General features: G+C 31.0%; 3 protein-coding genes across 4 annotated transcripts in view; 2 read left to right on the plus strand and 1 right to left on the minus strand.

Moving 5' to 3' along the window:
• LOC115889736 overlaps positions 1 to 18,613 on the plus strand; it is a 97,239-nt gene that overhangs the window by 70,850 nt on the left and 7,776 nt on the right. The gene's annotated exons all lie outside the window — the stretch shown is intronic.
• On the minus strand, positions 5,773 to 7,532 carry LOC115889718. Its single transcript, XM_030909786.1, has 2 exons — positions 7,289 to 7,532; positions 5,773 to 6,629 (listed from the first exon to the last, which is right to left on the minus strand). The coding sequence occupies exons 1-2, from the start codon at positions 7,420 to 7,422 to the stop codon at positions 6,050 to 6,052; spliced, it is 714 nt and encodes a 237-aa protein (XP_030765646.1). The 5' UTR covers positions 7,423 to 7,532; the 3' UTR covers positions 5,773 to 6,049.
• On the plus strand, positions 9,499 to 13,474 carry LOC115889726. The gene is made up of 2 exons (XM_030909795.1): positions 9,499 to 9,565; positions 12,403 to 13,474. Exons 1-2 carry the CDS (start codon positions 9,519 to 9,521, stop codon positions 13,064 to 13,066), a joined length of 711 nt encoding a protein of 236 aa, XP_030765655.1. The 5' UTR covers positions 9,499 to 9,518; the 3' UTR covers positions 13,067 to 13,474.

Here is an 18,613-nt window from a genome sequence, read left to right on the forward strand (position 1 = left end):
ATATGGGAAAGCGGAGAGGTACCTCAGGACTTTTGCAACGCGAATATAGTTAATATATTTAAGAACAAAGGAAGTGCATCAGACTGCGGAAACTACCGAGGAATTTCACTACTGGCTATCGGAGGAAAAATTCTTGCAAAAATTATGTCAAACCGCCTGCACCCACATATAGAAAAAATCCTCCCAGAATCGCAAACGGGTTTTCGCACTAACCGCGGTACCGTCGATTCCATATTCTCCATCCGCCAACTACAGGAAAAAGTAAAAGAGCAGCAGTCTTTACGTTGCATTCATCGATCTAACAAAAGCCTTCGACTCTGTGAACAGAGATGCACTTGCGCAATTATGAAAAAGTTCGGAGTACCCATCAAATTTCTTACAGTGTGTAAAAGCCTCCATAACAGCAACAAATCAAGAGTGTCATATCATGGATCACTGAGCGATCCCTTCCTAACAAACACAGGCGTTAGGCAGGGATGTGTCTTAGCGCCTCTCCTATTCAATATATTCATGGCAGCGCTCTCCATTATAGTGGACAGCAATCTGCAGGAGAGAGGTTTGGGCATTAGATACAGATACGACGGCGGTCTGTTCAACATAAAAAGACTCAGGGCAAAAACACGTACAAAATTCATCACAGAACTTCAATACGCTGATGACTGTGCTCTAGTTGCTAATACGCAATTGCAAGAAATGTTGAACACATATACATGGGCATACGAGGCCTTGGGACTTAAGCTGAATATCGATAAAACTAAAATCATGTGCACTCCCCCGGAAGATCACAACAATGCTATAAAAATCGGAGATGAACTGTTGGAATATGTAGCGGAATTCAATTACCTAGGCAGTTTGATTTCGGAAAAGGCCAATATCGACTCTGAAATTCAGCACAGGATTAGCAGCGCCTCAAGAGCATTCTGGAAATTAAAAGACAGGGTTTTCTACAATCATGACTTGAGCACAAAAACGAAACTTGCGGTGTACCGAGCGATAATAATTCCCACCATGTTATATGGAAGCGAAACTTGGGTGCCGTACCGCCGACACATGAACGTATTAAACAAGTTGCAACAGAAACATCTTAGACAACTCTTAAGAATAAAATGGTTCCATCACGTCTCAAACGTATCGATCCTTGAAAAAGCTAACTGCGACAGTATTGAAGTCATGATTACAAAGTCCCGCTTAAGATGGGCTGGTCACGTATGCAGAATGCAAGAAAACCGCATACCAAAATCTCTGCTTTACGGTGAGCTTGTAGACTGTAAGAGGAGGCCGGGTGGACAACTCAAAAGGTTCAAGGATATTTTCCACGAAAACTTAAAGGGAATTGACAAGCAGAATGAGTGGGAAGAGGCAGCTCACGATAGAACGGAATGGAGAAAAATTGTAAAGTCAGTTAAGAGCGACAACCAAAAAGTAAAGAGGCAACAAAGCGATGAGATTTTTGAATGTCTGGAGTGCGGTAGACAGATAACATCACGTATCGGGCTTTTCAGTCACAGAAAAGCTCATGAAAGAAAACGCCTTGCGTGACCATCTTCTGATGCGTGTCAAATACTCGTCAGGGAGTAATGGCGGTATGTATGTATGTATTTAAAAAAGCTACCATTAATATTGCACACACACACACACACACACAAATTATATTTCATCCTCTCATACTTGTCTATTTAATTTTTTATTATGTAACTAGCACTTGCTTTACTCACTTGCTTCGTCGAACTGCTTGAATCCATTTTGGTATTGACTATTGATCAAATCGATGTAACAAATTATTAAGCTATAAAGTGTTGTTTCGGGAGAGTTCAATATCCGGGACAGCTGAGTTATTGAATGTTATTGCACCCAACAACGCCCTAATTACGCTCTCCTTTACGCATTAACATTTTTTGGGCAATTTTATTAACATTTGAAATTGACACAACACAACACGACGCGACGTCTAGTTCGAATTCTTTTTCAAGAAAAAAGAACTCTATAATAATTATAAAAAATAATAATACAGACGAATGCAAAGAAAATAAAGTCCTCCTACTCTGTGTGCCTGCTCACCAAGGGATAGAAGGCAATGAAAAAGCAGATGATCTAGTTAGGAAAGGAGCGAGCACTCCACTAATTGGAACAGAACCGTTCTGTTTTCCAAACGGGAACCAACTGAAAGCGGAACTGAAGAATCTGGAAGAATCCATCCGTAACTTGGAATGGATGTCCTCCAACGGTCTAAGACACTCGAAAAAGTTCCTCAGAACTTACGACCGAGAAAAATCAAAGGTTTTCCTTGATTTAAGTAAAAACAATCTTCGGATTGTCACGGGGTTTCTAACAGGACACTGTCTCCTCAACGAACACCTCAGTAGGCTGAAGCTGAGAAACAACGGCGAATGCAGATTCTGTGGGGAAAATGGGGAAACACCAGAACACCTTATGACTGAGTGCGCCGAGATGACGACCATTCATGTCATGAACTTTGGTACGTCTGATGTCGAGGATGGAGAGCTGACCTCTGTGGAGCCGTCTCAGATACTGGCTTTTGTTAAAGCCCTGAGACCTATATGCGGTAAACGACTTTTTTGTTGATGTTTAATTATGAACAATTTTGAATTTTAAAATTTTGATCATCTCACACACTGGTCAAAGGTCAAGTATTTAATATTTTATAACTCTAAAATTATATCTATTTACTGCGTACTGTCCTATAATTGTCCATGTATATTCTTTTTGTAATTTTAAAAACTTATTTTTTTTGAATTGTATTTTTTGTATTGTGTATTTTTTGTTGTTTGTATTTTTTTGAGTTTTGTGAGTGCTTTGTCGATGAAGCTGTTTTGGCTTTTTTACAATAAAGCGTTGTTTGTTTGTTGTTTTTATGATGAGTTATAACTCGTTATAACTCAAGAAAGGGGAACACACAATAGATCTATAAGGTCGCGGTGATTAACTCCCCTCCTAAACATTCTATATTCTACATTCTATCAAAAGACATTTATTAATCTACAAGGCAAGCACACACAGAAGAGGTAGCAGAGAAAATACAGGTAACTAAAAGTGTATCTATTAAAGACAATATTATAATTGACACTACTGATGAATTCTTTGAATTATATTATTCCGAATCTTCAAAGTTACAATAAAAGGAAATTTGAACTTGAAATTGATTCAGTACGCAGTAAATTCACAGTACGCAGATGATCAAAGTATGGACTTGAAATAATTAGATCGATTTCCGGTTAAACAAAATTGGATTTATTTGATTTGGATTGGATTTATCTAATTGATTAATTTAATCTCCGTCTCTCTAATTGAAACTTGATATTTGAAATACTTTTTTCCAGTACTTGTGACAGCTCTACCCTGAATCGTGGAATATAGTGTCTTTCAAAATACTTATTATATTCCCAATTAAAAATAGGTATAAAGTTTTTGCTATTTCATAACTTTTGGGTTTTTAAGTGTGTATATAATTTAGTATGTATAAATGGTCATAATTCAAAAACACTGAACTAAAGTAATATACGTTCCATTTGAAACACTGAAACTTTAGTGGAAAAATATATTTGACTCATCCTGTATATCTATGACAACATTTTTGAAATGTAAACTTCAGTTACACACATCTTTTGTAAAATATTTCTAGTGTAAATCTCAAATAGGAAACCTGATACTGTCGAGTTATCTATACTAATATATAATCCTTAAGTGACTGACATACTGATTAATCACGATCCTGCTCAAACCACTCAACGTAAGAAGCTCAATTTTGTCATACAGGTTGATTCTAGGGTGTAGAGGTCCGATAAGAAGGGATTTTTAGAAATTTCAGTTCCAAGAGGGTGAAACCACACCACCCCTCAAATATTACAATATTTTTTATTTAAAAAACGGTAAAGTTTCCGAAAAAACGCTTAAACACGTGTATTTTATTTTGTTGTTTTACATATTTTAAGATTTTTTAAAAATGTATATAGGCTGTTTCGAAAAATCTGGTCATTGATTAATCACGATCCTGCTTAAAACGGTTGGCGTAAAAAGCTGATTTTTGGAAAACAGATTGACTTTAGGGTGTCGATAAGAAGGGATTTTTCGAAACTCGAATTCTAAGGGGGTGAAACTATCCCTCAAATATTAAAATATTATTTATTTAAAAACCGGTGAGTTTTTCGGAAAAACTCTTAAACACGTATATTTTATTTTGTTGTTTTACATAAGATTTTGGGGGCAACGGCCCAGCTACGTCGAAACACCGGTTCCCATTAGAACACCGAAGTTAAGCGACGTAAGGCGATGCTAGTTGATGGACGGGTGACCGGTTCGAAACTTTGCATCGTGCTGTTGTCCAAGGGAAAAGTGTAAAATCTATTGATACACACTGCTCATTCACGCCGGTTCGAGGCCGGATGAGATCGGATATCTTGTGAGTAAGAGTTAATTTAGACACTTCCTAAGTCGGTAGGCCATTGACCATGATATGGCCGAGGACCGCGGTTCGGATTCCGCGTAAACAAAGTAGGTCCCGTCCAGTTTAGCCATTGCAGCAGAAAGGAGACGTTAACTTGAACCTCACACATAAGATTTTTTTTATAAATTTATACAGGGTGCTTCATAAAATATGACCATTGAGTAATCACGATTCTGCTTAAACTGCTTGACGTTTAAAGCTGATTTTTGGCAAACGGATTGACTGTGGGGTGTAGAGGTTCGATAAGGAGGGGTTTCTCGAATCTCAATTTCCAAGAGGGTGAAAACACCCGTCAAATATTACAATATTTGTTATTTAAAAAACGGTTAGTCTTTCGGGAAAACGCTTGGACAAGCATAATTTATTTGGTTTTTTTTACATATTTTGAAATTTTTTAAAAAATCAACAAAAAATTGGGTAATTTCTTAACCACGATTCTGGTTAAACTGCTTGATGTAAAAAGCTTATTTTTGGCAAACGGATTTTTCGAAAGTCAAATTCCAACGAGATGAAACTACCCCTCAAATATTACTAAGTTATATAATAATATCGCCATATTGTTTTTTCTCATGCTGACATAAATGTGAGAAAATTTTATCTAGTTTGTATGTTAATGGAAATTCTTGCTTTGCTTTATCATCACCATTACAAATGATTAATTCGACGCGAACGAAGTCGCTGGTACACGCTAGTCAATTAATAAATTAGTTATACTGTCGGGTTTTTTAAGTGTGTATATAATTTAGTATGTATAAATTGTCATAATTCAAAAACCACTCATTATACTCTATGGTATTAGGGTATTTTTGGATGGAAATTTTTTATAGTAAATCCACTGAACTAAAGTAATATACGTTCCATTTGAAAAACACAAACTTAAATGGAAACATATATTTGACTCACCCTGTATATCTATGATAACATTTTTGAAATGCAAACTTCAATTACACACATCTTTTAGATTGTAAATCTCAAATAGGAAACCTGATACTGTCGAGTTAGTGAAACTCCAATAAGACAACAAATTTCGGAAATGCTGCTGAAATGGTTTAAATTGAAGTGTCTGCTAAATAATTAAAATGTTCCCGTAGTAGCTACATTTATACATTTTAAATAACTTTTTTTAATTTTTGTGTGTCTTTAATGCTTCCGACACGTGTGAGATATACACCCTCAAAAACATTAAAAAAAATTATCGGTTAATAAATTTGTTCCCTAACCCTATAAATTAAAAATAAGCACCTACATGTAAAAAATATTGTAATAGGTTCTTTATTAGATTTGTAATAAAATACTAAGTATATATTTGTATGATATAACGTTTTATTTAGAATAATTAAAAAATAGTATACATAGATCAAACTAAAGTAATGTAATATAAACTTATAATAGTTAGTTTAACATAAAGAATGATAGGTGAAAATAATAAAAGGTTAACAATCAAAATATTTAAAACAATTACGTAATACAAACTTAACATAACGGGTTAACTGAACGAATTAAAATAACAATAGAAAAAATTAAAATGTAAAATGAAATTAAAAAAATATAGAAACAATCGCAGGATACAAAACATATTGGAAATTTTTACTCCTCACAGACCAAAGACTTATTAATCTTTGAAAAGTTATTATTCCACTTTTTTACAAGGTCGATAATATCTTTTTGTAGAGTTGATGGCAACATACGTTTAGGTTTGTTCAATGAGCTTATCAGACTTACCATTTCGTTCAGAACATTAATTCTTAAATTGTTCGTATGCTCACGCTTATGCAAAAGTTTTAGGTCTTCTTTCAGAAGTATCAGCAGAGGAGAATCAATCCGGGTAGGTACAACAATTTTATAAAATATTATACGTATGTACTTATATAACCACCAATATTCTTTCAATGTGATCTCTTGTTGATAATACTTTAGATATTCCAAACTGACTTCGTAACGCAGTGTATTTGAATAATATAGATTGTAAACTAGCTTACGTAATTTTAGATCTAATTCTACCTCCGGATTCCATTGTACCTCCGGACCTTCCATTATGAATAGAGTTTGATTTGGGTGTCTTTTATTAACTTTTATATTATGATCTTCTGTGTCGCTATGTTTTTGGAGGTCAGAATCTGATGAAAGCTGAACACCACAAAAGTGGCAAAATAGTTTTTTGACAGCACTAAAACAATAAATTAAAATAATTCGTTTCTCTACATACAGTATAACCGAAAAAAGTGGCTTGGAAATAACGATTCATGGCATTCCTCATATAATGTAATATGAGTAATAATATATATCAGTAAAATTAGGGCGATCTTCATTTCAAAGACATCTCGCAAAGCCGTTTTTTTTTCGATAATGTATATTTGTATGGAAATAAAAAGTATATACAGGGTGACTCTTAAATAAGTGCCAATATTTTTAGGGGTAGTATATTTCGACCCCAGAAACATGATTATGAGGTTTTTTTCGTGAAAAAAGTTTTTGAAAATTTGGAATTTTTTGATAATTTTTTTGGAATTTTTTTTGGTTTTTAGATAAAAGTCAAAATTTCTTGTTAATATGGCAACATATATAGTAGGTAAAATTTACAAGAAAAAAAATCCAGAAAAAAAATCATTTGAGCAAAAATTATTTTTTTGGAAATTTTCAAAGTAAAATAACTCGGTTATTTTGGACTTATTTAAAAAACGGTAAAGAGAAAATGTTACTTTAATCGAGATCTACCAGCCCTCAAAATATTTGCACTTATTTAAGGCTCGCCCTGTATAAGCAATTCATAAAAGGAAAGACTTATGCAAAAAGGGGGTTGTCAGTAAATATGTACAATTAATTTACCTCATATGATTCTTGGTTTTATCGTGATTTTCTTCTTTTTCCTTTCCGCAATAAGTGCAATTACCTGCTCCACCTGTGCCCTGATTTTCCGGTGGAGGCCTCCAATACCGTGACGTGGAAGTTTTACGTGGCATATCCACCAACGGCAGCAGCTGTTAATAAGAATTCACAACTTATACTGATAAAAAGTGCAGAGACCAATCCCATACTATTGCGAGATATTAATATAGATATACTCGTATTCCACGTAAACTTCCAATGCGCCCGACTTCAGGAATTGGAAGGGCCTTGAAAAACCAACCAATCATAGAATTCAAATCCATAGCTCAAATCGATTCTTCCAACCTTCCTTGCATTTCTTCTGTGGTAGATTATTCTGATCGACGATCGACGCTGCGGCCCGTGTTTGTGATTTTGAAATATTTGTGTTTGGTTTTTCTTTTGTTTTGTTTGTGTTCTTTTAATTTAGCTTGTATGTTCCTTGTTTATATAGGGTATTAATCCCCCAGGAGGGTGTTTATTTTTGTGTTTTTAATGGTTTGTATTTTTATAGTTATTATCGGGTAGGTTTAATCAGGATAGGGCACAGTAGAGAGAGCCTTTTTTTAAGGTAAGATCATAACCTATAACGCATCTCTGTTAGTTTTATTTAATTTAATATCTTTTAGAAACATAGCAATCACTACCGTTGCCCAATATTTCGGATAGTGATAATGAAAATCAAATGGATCAGGTAATAAATAGTTTTTAAAGGTATTTTAATATAACAAAGTGATGACATTGTAATCACCTTTAAGAATGATGTTTTGTTTATATATAAATAATCTTTCACTGCTCAAGAAAATCAGGATAGCCAGGAAGATATTCAAAATGTGTAAAGCACTTAATTTTTTTTAGGAAGCTATGTCTCATCCACAAATTTGTGGGAATAAACTAGCCCAGATATTTGGGTAAAAAATGTTTACAATATTTTGTGAAGAATTTCCTTCAATATACAGTCCCCTTCAGGTTTGTTATTTATTGTCATATTTTAGGTAAATGTAAGATTAAAAAACTTATATTTCAGGAAACAGCACGGGCTTTACAAATTAGCTGCAAGTCAGTTTCGAAATATAAAGAAGGTCCAAAAGACGAGTTAGTTGGGAAGACTTTAAGACAGAAGAAGAAACTGAAGACAGCTGATGTTGGGAATGGCACCAAAGACCAAATAAGATGTGAAATATACAATATGTACAATAATTGTAGTAGTTTTTATGAATCTATTTATTGCATTGTTTTATATTTTTATAAAAAAAAAAAAAAAAAAAAAAAAAATACTACAAAAAAAAACAGGAAATAATTATACACTTAAAACACTTAAGGTTTGTAATAGATATAGTTAGAATATCAAACAACAGGTATGTTGTAATGAGTTAGTAAATGCATGGTTTATATTCCAAGTTATTTCATGTAGAATTTCTCGAATGGTATTTATAAAAAAAAGAGATTAGAAAAATTAGATTTCATATAGTTATTTCATTTAGAATTTAATTAGAAAATGTGTTCATAACTTTACGGATGGCTTATATTCCAAGTAGTTATTTCATGTAGAATTTCTTAGATAATGTGTTTATAACGATATTATGAATGACTCATATTCCATGTAGTTATTTCATTTAGAATTTAATTAGAGAATATGTTGACAACAATTCTATGCATGGCTCATATCCCATGTTTCCAATTCATGTAGAAATTATTAGTGCATGTGTTCATAACTATACCTATTTCTAACATTATCTATGCTTAAATCATGAAAATAGAGTTGTGCCTTTGGCATGTGTGCTTGCAGGAATTATCCATCATTGGGCGATATAATATATTTAACCATTTTTCAGTTGCATAGTATTTAATTTATAGTAAAAATATATTTAGTATATAATACCATTAAGCTTTTAATTATAATATGTAAATAATATTTTAATAGGTACGTCTAGAAATTTTAACCAAAGTTCATAAGGCACATGTCAAAAGCAGGAATCTAATTATATGTTATGTGGTGTAACACTTTAACTTATAGCATATGAGACATGGTTGCTGTATTTATACATATTTATTTAGATTACCAGTGACTATAAAAATCCCTTCAGAAGCCAACAATGGAAAAAAGAAATTTACGGTGGTAGTACGACCAGCCTTGGTCATCTCTTAAACATTGGTTTTTACAAAAAAAGATGACAATCGCAGGGCTTTAATGGAGTTGCCTCACATAGCACATTTGAGAAGAAATTTTCTGCAAAGGTACTTCTTTTTTGTAACTTATAACCTAGTTAGCTGATTAATTTCATAGATTTATTGCGAATGAAGAGTTGGGTATAAATAAAAAACCCTGCATATATATATTGATGAAACCTGGGTATTTTCAAATGGTTCATTTAGAAGATCATGGCAGGATGATGATGTAAGATCTGTAAGAAAATCCTCTGGAGAAGGACATAGGTATAAAGCATTACATTTACTCTTCATGGAACTGGGTACAAGTATATAATTCCAACATATGCTAACTCTAACTTAACCTCTAAGTTATTATAATAAAAAATCACGCAAGTGGTGTTTAAGTTCGGGTTGCCAACCGTCCCCTATTCAGAGGACAGTCTTCTTTTGATCTCACTGTCCTCTTTTGTCTCATGATATTGAAAAAAGGTCTGTTTTTTACATACCAAACTCAATATCTAAAAATGTTTGTATCGCCATCAATGCTTTAAAAAATTAATCTGCGTCTTTCGCTAGTTCATTCACTCATTTGTACAGAAAATATGATGAAGAAATATTTTTGTAAAAATATTTAATAGGCTTGATAATCTTGTTTTGAAAAAAAAGTTTTGTTAAAATGGTTAGTTTTATTTAAACAAATTTTGAGCATATATATATTGTTAAGAAAGTAAGAGAGACGATCAATTGCATACCATTAACACTAAACTTTTGGTAAATTCTAGACATTTGGGCGAGGTTTCAAAATAATTTCACCTGTGCTACTTTTTTACCCTCTCGTCCTCCATTTTTTATTTTGAAAGTTGTAACCCTAGTATATATTGTTTGTGTATATGTTACGATTAAGGTCCGATGTCCGGTTAATCTCGACATTACCCGGTTAATCTCAGTAAACCAAACACACAACAAAACAACCCATAGCCTAACCCAAACATTAACATGTTAATGTCGACATTAACCGGACATCGGGCTTTAACCGTAACATATACGAGGGTGCTACAAATTCGAGGTACGAGCATTGTATCTCATAACCATAATAGATACGAAGATGGTTAAATTGGGGCAAAGTTGCGCCTTGAAATTTTCACCAAGATGCCATCAAAAAGTTCTAAAAATTTCAAAGTTGCTGAGTTTTTGGAAAAAGCGTTTTTTTTTTTTTTTGTATAAATTTTATTTTTCATGTCGTTACTGTTTAAAAAAATCAATAAACTAATTGCACATTTCGATAGCCACTTTATTAGGGCTATCTGATAGTATTATAGATTTTTATTATCTGATAATTTGTAAAATGCAGAGGCCAACTTGATTTTTCTAAATACGGAACTGCATTTTTGGCCCTTCTTTTTAAAAGAAATCAGCCTCCTGAATACAATGATGTGCCACACTTAATATTTTTTTGTTTCGGAAATTTGAACACAATTTATTTAAGCTAATTTCAAGTCCGGCTTTGCTGTTTTTAAATATTTAATCTATTCATTGTTACAATATTGAGGAGTTTTAAAACTGAACAATGACGTGAGATAAGCCATTAAGTACGGAAAATCAAATACAATAAAATAATAAAAAAAAATAATAAGATAAATAATAATAAACAATAAAATAATTTCCTCGGACGATGGATTGGGAATGGTGGAGTAGCATAATGGCCAGCGAGGTTCCTGAACCTGTGTGTTGACATCATTTGTTAAAGTGAAAATCAATATAGTATAGGTACCTCATCATCATTTACAACAAAGTGTACAAAATGCATTCGGAAGTCGGAAGTATAAGATCTTTTGGAAGGGTTATACATAAAATTAAACGAAAAATAAATGTGTGCAATAGGGAGGGTGGTATTAAATAAACCATTTCGAAAATGTAGAGCATTAGAAATTTGTTTGTAGGAGTTGAGGTATTTATAATAACTACGATTAATAATATGCATATTATTAGATCATACATTGAGATTCAAATTCACAAAAAGTTAAAAATGATATATTTTTAAATTGCTGACATAGATATTGTTATTTAAATCTTTTAATTGGCTCGATTTTCCTTATTGTTGCCATGAATATAATCAGGTTAAATAATTTAAAAAATCCAGAAAAAAAAATAATTATATTAAATAATAATTAAACAGTTTGTTGTTAAAGTATCTAAAACAAAAAAAAAAATAAACTGGCAATATCGTTATATACTCGGGAGACTGAATTCTTTCAAATCTTAATAAAAATTAAGGTCCGTATTTAAAAAATTAAGTTGGCCTATGTATCACACAAATTATCAGATAATTTTGAAAATCTAAAAAATACTGTCCAGATAGGCCTGATAAAGTGGCTATGAGATATTCAATTAGTTTTGATTTTCTGTAAAGTCCTGAAAAAGTAACAACAGGAAAAAATAAAAATTGATTTTTCAAAAAATCGTTTTTTTTTTCTAAAAAACTCAGCAATCCTTGAAGTTTTGAAACTTTTTTGATAACATGTTGGTAAACATCCCAAGGCGCAACTTTGCCACAATTTAGCCATCTTCGTATCTATTAGGCTTTCCGAGATACCAATGCTCGTACCTCAATTTGTAGCACCCTGTATATCTCTATTAAGAAAGAAAAAAAGCAGAATAATTATTTTATTTCAAACTTTTTGCCCATAATTTCACGAGGATGTAGTTTTACAGTTTTTGAATTAAATGTGTAATCATGAAGTTGATTTAAAATTTTGTTATAAACAGGCATGGCCCTTAGTACCCTTTTTTCAGTAAGTTCTGCCTAATTCAATATCATGCAGAAGTAGAAAAATATAAATTAAATAGATAATGTGCTCTACATGTTAATATTTTACTTCATACAATAAAATTTACACTATATTAATATTATTAATTTCTTTTAGATACATTGTTCTCCATGCTGGATCAGAAGAAGGGTTTATAAAGGATGCTGGCTTGTTATTTAAATCCAAGACAAGCCAGGGGGATTATCATGGTGACATGAATTCAATTAACTTTGAAAAGTGGCTGCATCAACAATTATTACCAAATTTGAAGAAACCTTCATTAATAATATTAGATAATGCGGCATATCACAGTCGTCAACTAGATAAATGGCCCACCAAAACCTGGAAAAAGAGTGATATTCAACAGTGGCTTCGCTCCAAAAACATTAGCTTTCCAGAACATTCTACATTGGGTGTGTTATGGGATGTAATTAATAAAATCCCAAAAAATGATAAAGTATTTGCGGTAAATAAAATTATAGAAGATGCTGGTCACGAAGTATTGCGTTTGCCTCCATACCACTGCCAATTTAACGCTATTGAGTTGGTATGGAGTCAAACAAAAAGATACTATGACCAGCATATTCTCAAAATAAAAAACCCAGAAGAATGCTGGAAAGCAGCTTTGGAGCAAGTCATTGTGGAACAATGGGCAAATTATGTGGGCCAGTGTACTAAATTAATTAAGGACACATGGGAGAAAGAGAAATTAATAGTTAGTGTCCAGAAGCCAATCATCATAAATCTAGATGATGACTCTGATGTGTCAAATGACGAATGAGGTGGATAAATGATGAAAGATCTTTTTATTTCTCTTTAAAGAAAATGCAAGCTACAGAAAAATGAACGATTACATTGGCTAATTCCATTTTGATCATACTGTATTTGACTAATATTTATTTCTTAGTCTCAAGCCATTATCATTTATTGATACCAATAGTAACACTAACCTTTCTTTTTCAAATATGAAATTTCACTCTCCTGTTAAGGTAAACATTTAGAGATCTAACAATCTGTAATTGAAAAAGAAAAAATCAACTTATTTAATTTACAGCTTTCAAATTTAACCATTGTTGTAAGAACGTCAACATTTTATAATAGACCTTTCTGCTAAAAAATAACATGCTCTTGAATAGTTGTATTTAGATATTTTAAATACTTTCTTTCTTTGTTCTTTGTATTTTTTGCTTCTGACGACAGGAGGAGATATGCCCACCTCCTGAAAGGTTAAGTATATTTTGTTGGTTTTCTCTCTTAGTAGGCAAATTTGTTCACTAAAATACAATGACAAATTGGTCGTTGGATCAAAGCAGTGGTGTTTACAAAGACTACCGTTTATTTAGTAGATTTTCTTCCAGTAGCGAAAAACTTAGAACCCTTTTTTGAAAATGAACCGCTGAAAAGTATAGATATTATTTTCATTGTTGTAAGTTCTGTCAAAAATAAGTTTAGTATTTCATCATATCTTTTCTGAAAATATCGTCATTCTAACAAATGCATAATTAAATTATCGAACTAAGACCCAAGGAAATAATGTCATGTATCTTTCCATTACTGAGAAATGATTATCATCCAATTTAGAGTCAAATTTTAGATTAGTTTTTGTTACATGTGGAATTAGCCTGATGTGACCATTTTTAGATATATTTCAAAATTATAAATTCTGTCACCACATCCAGAATAGTGTTAAATTATTTTGAGGTCGGGAATATATTACTTTAAATATTGGATCCCTACTACAACCATACCCCAAGCTAAAGACAAGCCATTTGGTTGATCGGCCTCAACTTAAACAGATTTCCTACAGCACCTTACAGATTTCTTTACTGAGCATAATCTGCATAGATCTGAAAAATGGACCTAACTGGAAAATACAGATTCATTATTGATAATCGAAAATGCAGTGAAAATAATGAGGCACCTCCTGTGTGATTGTTCAGTGCAAGTCTACATGAGGGAGACAGAAAAAAAGAGTATATTAAAAAAGCTTTAGGACACTGAGTAATTTATAGATCAGAGATGAGAGAGAGTTTCACAAAAGCTTTGAAAATGTAAAAAGGTTGGTGATGAGAAGCCACTAGCCTAAATGACAAAATATTACGTCTATCTCTCAAAATACCAACAAATAACAAGTATTTGGATAGTGTCTGGTAGTTCCCATAATTAAAAAACGTTATTTATTTCTAAGCTTGTAGAGCAGTGTTAGTTTTTATATGTAACATTTGATTTATTAATTCACTTAGAATTTTTGAATGGAGTGGTTGATGTTGCCAGATCATCTATTACCTCTGTAGTTCTTTGCTAATGAATTGTCTTCTGAAAGAGTTGATGTTCTAACACATTATCTTAAAGCAGTACTTCACATTGTAAATAAAATATATACATGCATATACTAATTATTTATCTAAATTGTCTTGAATGTGTTGAAGTAACCTATTGATTCAAAAATTATTATTTATTTGTTTTACAGGTACTGCTCGTTTGAAAGGAAAATTATTTTATAAGCAAAATTACGTATTATAGTACGCTCTATACTTAACCAAAATCTCTAGTTGATGCATATGCATTTTTATTAGGTGTACAAGTCATTTCTGATTCCAAACCTAGTTTTAAGTTACTTTCTAATGTTTTTCTGGCAATTTAAAATAAGTGAATATTAAAAAAAAAAAATTTTTGGCTTTTCTGATAAGAGTGACATTGGGCTTAATCTGGTCAGTTAATTAGTAGTATTAATTTTATTTTATAAGTATTGGGTTTATAAATAACTTAGTGACACCAAAATAGAGTATATTATTAATAAAAATTAATTATGATAATAAACATGAATGGCATGACAATAAATCTGTATTAGTTGGGCTGCACTCTAACTTACAGTTGTAAATATTACTTTATATTCATTCTTGCAGTTTGCATGGATTATGGATGACTATTTTGTATGTTGATATTTTAAATAAAAGCACATTTAATGAGTTTTTAAGCATTTCTTTTTCCTTATTATGAGGTGAAATGAGTAGCTATGAGATATTTAGCTTAGAAATAAAATTAATATAGTTTAATATAAATAATATTAAACTGTATTATAAATATAGTTTATTATATAAAATATATAAATAATTTTGGAATATAAGTTAGATTAAAAACAAGTAATAGAAGTTTCATATTGTATATTAGATCTGTAGAGTCTATACATCTGTACCGTAGAGTTAAACAATCGTAAGTCTAAGAATCAAAGTTTATATAGAAACTTTCATAAGTTATACATAATGTATTACCTTATATATATATAACTTTTTTGCTAAAGACTTGTACAGTTTAACAGTATATAAAAATATTTAAATAAGAGTTTTAATAAAATATGTAGCTGTTTTTGTACACTTTTGAATTGATTCAGTTTCTGATTAACTGTAATGAAATATAAACAAATTAAGAGAAATTAGGCGATCTAACAACTCTATAACAATGAAACCCATCATCCTCTCGTTAAAACATGAAAACAAAAATTCACTTGCTATAGTTCTTACGTCCTTTAACTTGATATATAAGAATAAAGAGAGTTAATATTCTCACTGGGAAAGTTTATAAATACCTTTAAATAAAATCTCTTGAGATCTGCGGTAAAATACCTTTATTCTTATTTAAATAATTTGAATAATTCAATGTTTTTTATTTATGACAGCCACCTAATAACCAAACTTTTAACCTAACTGCTTTAACGTCAACTTGACAATCCCGAAAAATATTATTAACCAAAGAATATAAGTTCTGAATTCGGTAACGCCAACTTATTTTTCATTAAAAAAAAATTACCAATTTTCGTAACTAGGTCGGCCATATTGAGGAACTTTTAAAAGAATTGTACTATATCTACTAGAGATAATATGACGTATAAACCTGTTCAATTTTTTTTTCTATAAAGGATGTCACCTCATAAGTATTGTACAGGGTGAGTCAACGATAGAGTAAAGTCCATTATCTCATTTGTTTCGAGCTTTACAAGGTTAAGATACACATTTTAAAATTATTATAGAGTATACAAGGTGCTTCAAAAAAGTGTGGCGGATATAACATATGTTTTTTTAAATGCAACACCCTATATTTTATTTTCTTTTTAGATTCTGCGTAAAATTCCATAAGTTTTTTATATATAATGTTATATACCTAAAATTAATACTTTTGTAATAATGCAATTTGTTTAAACAAATGTTAAATGCAGTGTGGTAAAAAATTGCCAGTCGTGCCACTGTTTCTAAAGTTGGAGTACCAAATTTGGTAGGAGAGTTTTATAGAGATGAAAAAAAAAATATATATGTAAAAGATATTTTAGTTAAATGATACAGAATTGTTGGATTAAATGATACAGAGTGCTAAATATATCTATGAATTTCAACTACTTAAAATTAAAAATCTCAAATTTTTTAAATGGACATCTATATATTATTTTTTCTGGAAGTTTTTACAAAACTCTTCCACTTTTATTAAGTAAGTCGCATACCTATTTTTAATAATTTGCGATTTATTCCAATTTTTTCTATTTTACCCATATTTTTAATACAATTACCCTATAAAATCATAGTTACCATGACAAAACAAACTATTTATTACTTATCTTTAACAAGTAGCTTAATAATTAGTTACAATTGTTGGTATTAGTTAAATTTAATTAAATTTACTCAAATAAACTAAAATCGCAGTCGTGAATTTCTTGGTGTATTTCCATATTATGAAAGATGACACTTGGATTTTTCATCGGGGCGAATACACGCAGATTAAGGTAATACTAGATTACCTAATTGTTGACGACTACTGATATAGGAATTTTCTTCGACACACAGTAAAGTTTTTTCTCGTAGTAATTCTGGTTTATAATTCATTTGGTAAAATCAATATTACTACTGCCGCGAAACCGTCCCATTACACAACGAAGATGTTTTCTAGATATGTAATCTATATCTATTATACTTATATTAATACTACTTAGCAAAGTACTATATAATATATAGTACTGAACCAAAAAATATGTTTTTCTTGGCTTCTTCGTGTTTATCAGTCACATTGACTAATTCATTTCAGGAAAATCTGTAACTATTACCTCTACCATTTATACTTATTACAACAAATTAAACTAAAATTCAAATTTTGTTCTTAACTTGCTTGAAAAACAAGAAATTTTGATAATTATTACTTTTTGTCATGGCAACTATGATGTTACAGCGCAATTGTATTAAAAATATGGGTAAAAATAAAATAAAATGGAATAAATCGCAAACTATTAAAAATAGGTATATGACATACTTAATAAAAGTTGAAGAGTTTTGTAAAATCTATCAGAAAAAATGATAATATATAGGGTGTCCCATTTAAAAAATTTGAAATTTCTTAATTTTAAGTAGTTGAAATTCAAAAATATATTTTGAACACCCTGTAACATCTAACTAAAATATCTTTACATAGGTCTTTTTCTATATCTCTATAAAATTCTCCTACCAAATTTTAGTTGTCCAACTTCAGAAACAATGGCATCACTGACAATTTTTTACCACACTGCAATCTAACATTTCTTTCAAATTTTTTTTTATTTAAAAGTTTTACAAATTCAAATATTATTAAAAGTATTAGTTTTAGGTATATAACATTAATATATAAAAAAATAATGTTTGTAAAATCGTGCGGTTAGAAGAAAATAATTTAGTTAGTTATGTTATATTCGCCACACCTTTTTGAACCACCCTGTATACTCTATTACAAAAAAATTAATAAAAAAAAAAAATCTTTTATATTTAATATTTTTTTTTTGTAAACCTTGAAACAAATGAGATAATGGACTTTACTCTATCGTTGACTTACCCTGTACATGGTGACTCAATTTAAGTGCATTTGTTTTGAAAATTTTGAGTAAACGTATGTTATACAAAAAAGTTTTAGGGGATTTGATATTAAATGTAACAGCCTACAAACTGTCATTGTTACGTATGCACTCGTTGGACAGAGTATAATAGGAAAATAATTAGTTTTAGTTCAATGAAGTAATTAATTATCTTTATACAATAATTAAGTCAATCTGTAAAGAACGTACTGCATAGCACCACCGCTTTAAAAAAATGTGTGTAACTATGTGGAACAATTGCCAGAAATTAGCCGTAAATTCGCCCTGAAAACAAAAAATTTGCCGCTCATCGGTAAGTATGTTAAATTGATGGTTGTGATAAGATAATATTAAGTTAGCACAACCACCATTGGAAATCAGTAAAAGGAACTTTTTTAGTATAGCAGCATTTTTTTCCGTTTGTGTTTCGTTCATAGATACAATTAAAAATTATATTCTCCCATC

The sequence above is a fragment of the Sitophilus oryzae genome, unplaced genomic scaffold (genome assembly GCF_002938485.1).
Source record: "Sitophilus oryzae breed Bouriz unplaced genomic scaffold, Soryzae_2.0 scaffold_1177_pilon_pilon, whole genome shotgun sequence".
In the NCBI taxonomy this organism is placed as follows: Eukaryota; Metazoa; Arthropoda; class Insecta; order Coleoptera; family Curculionidae; genus Sitophilus; species Sitophilus oryzae.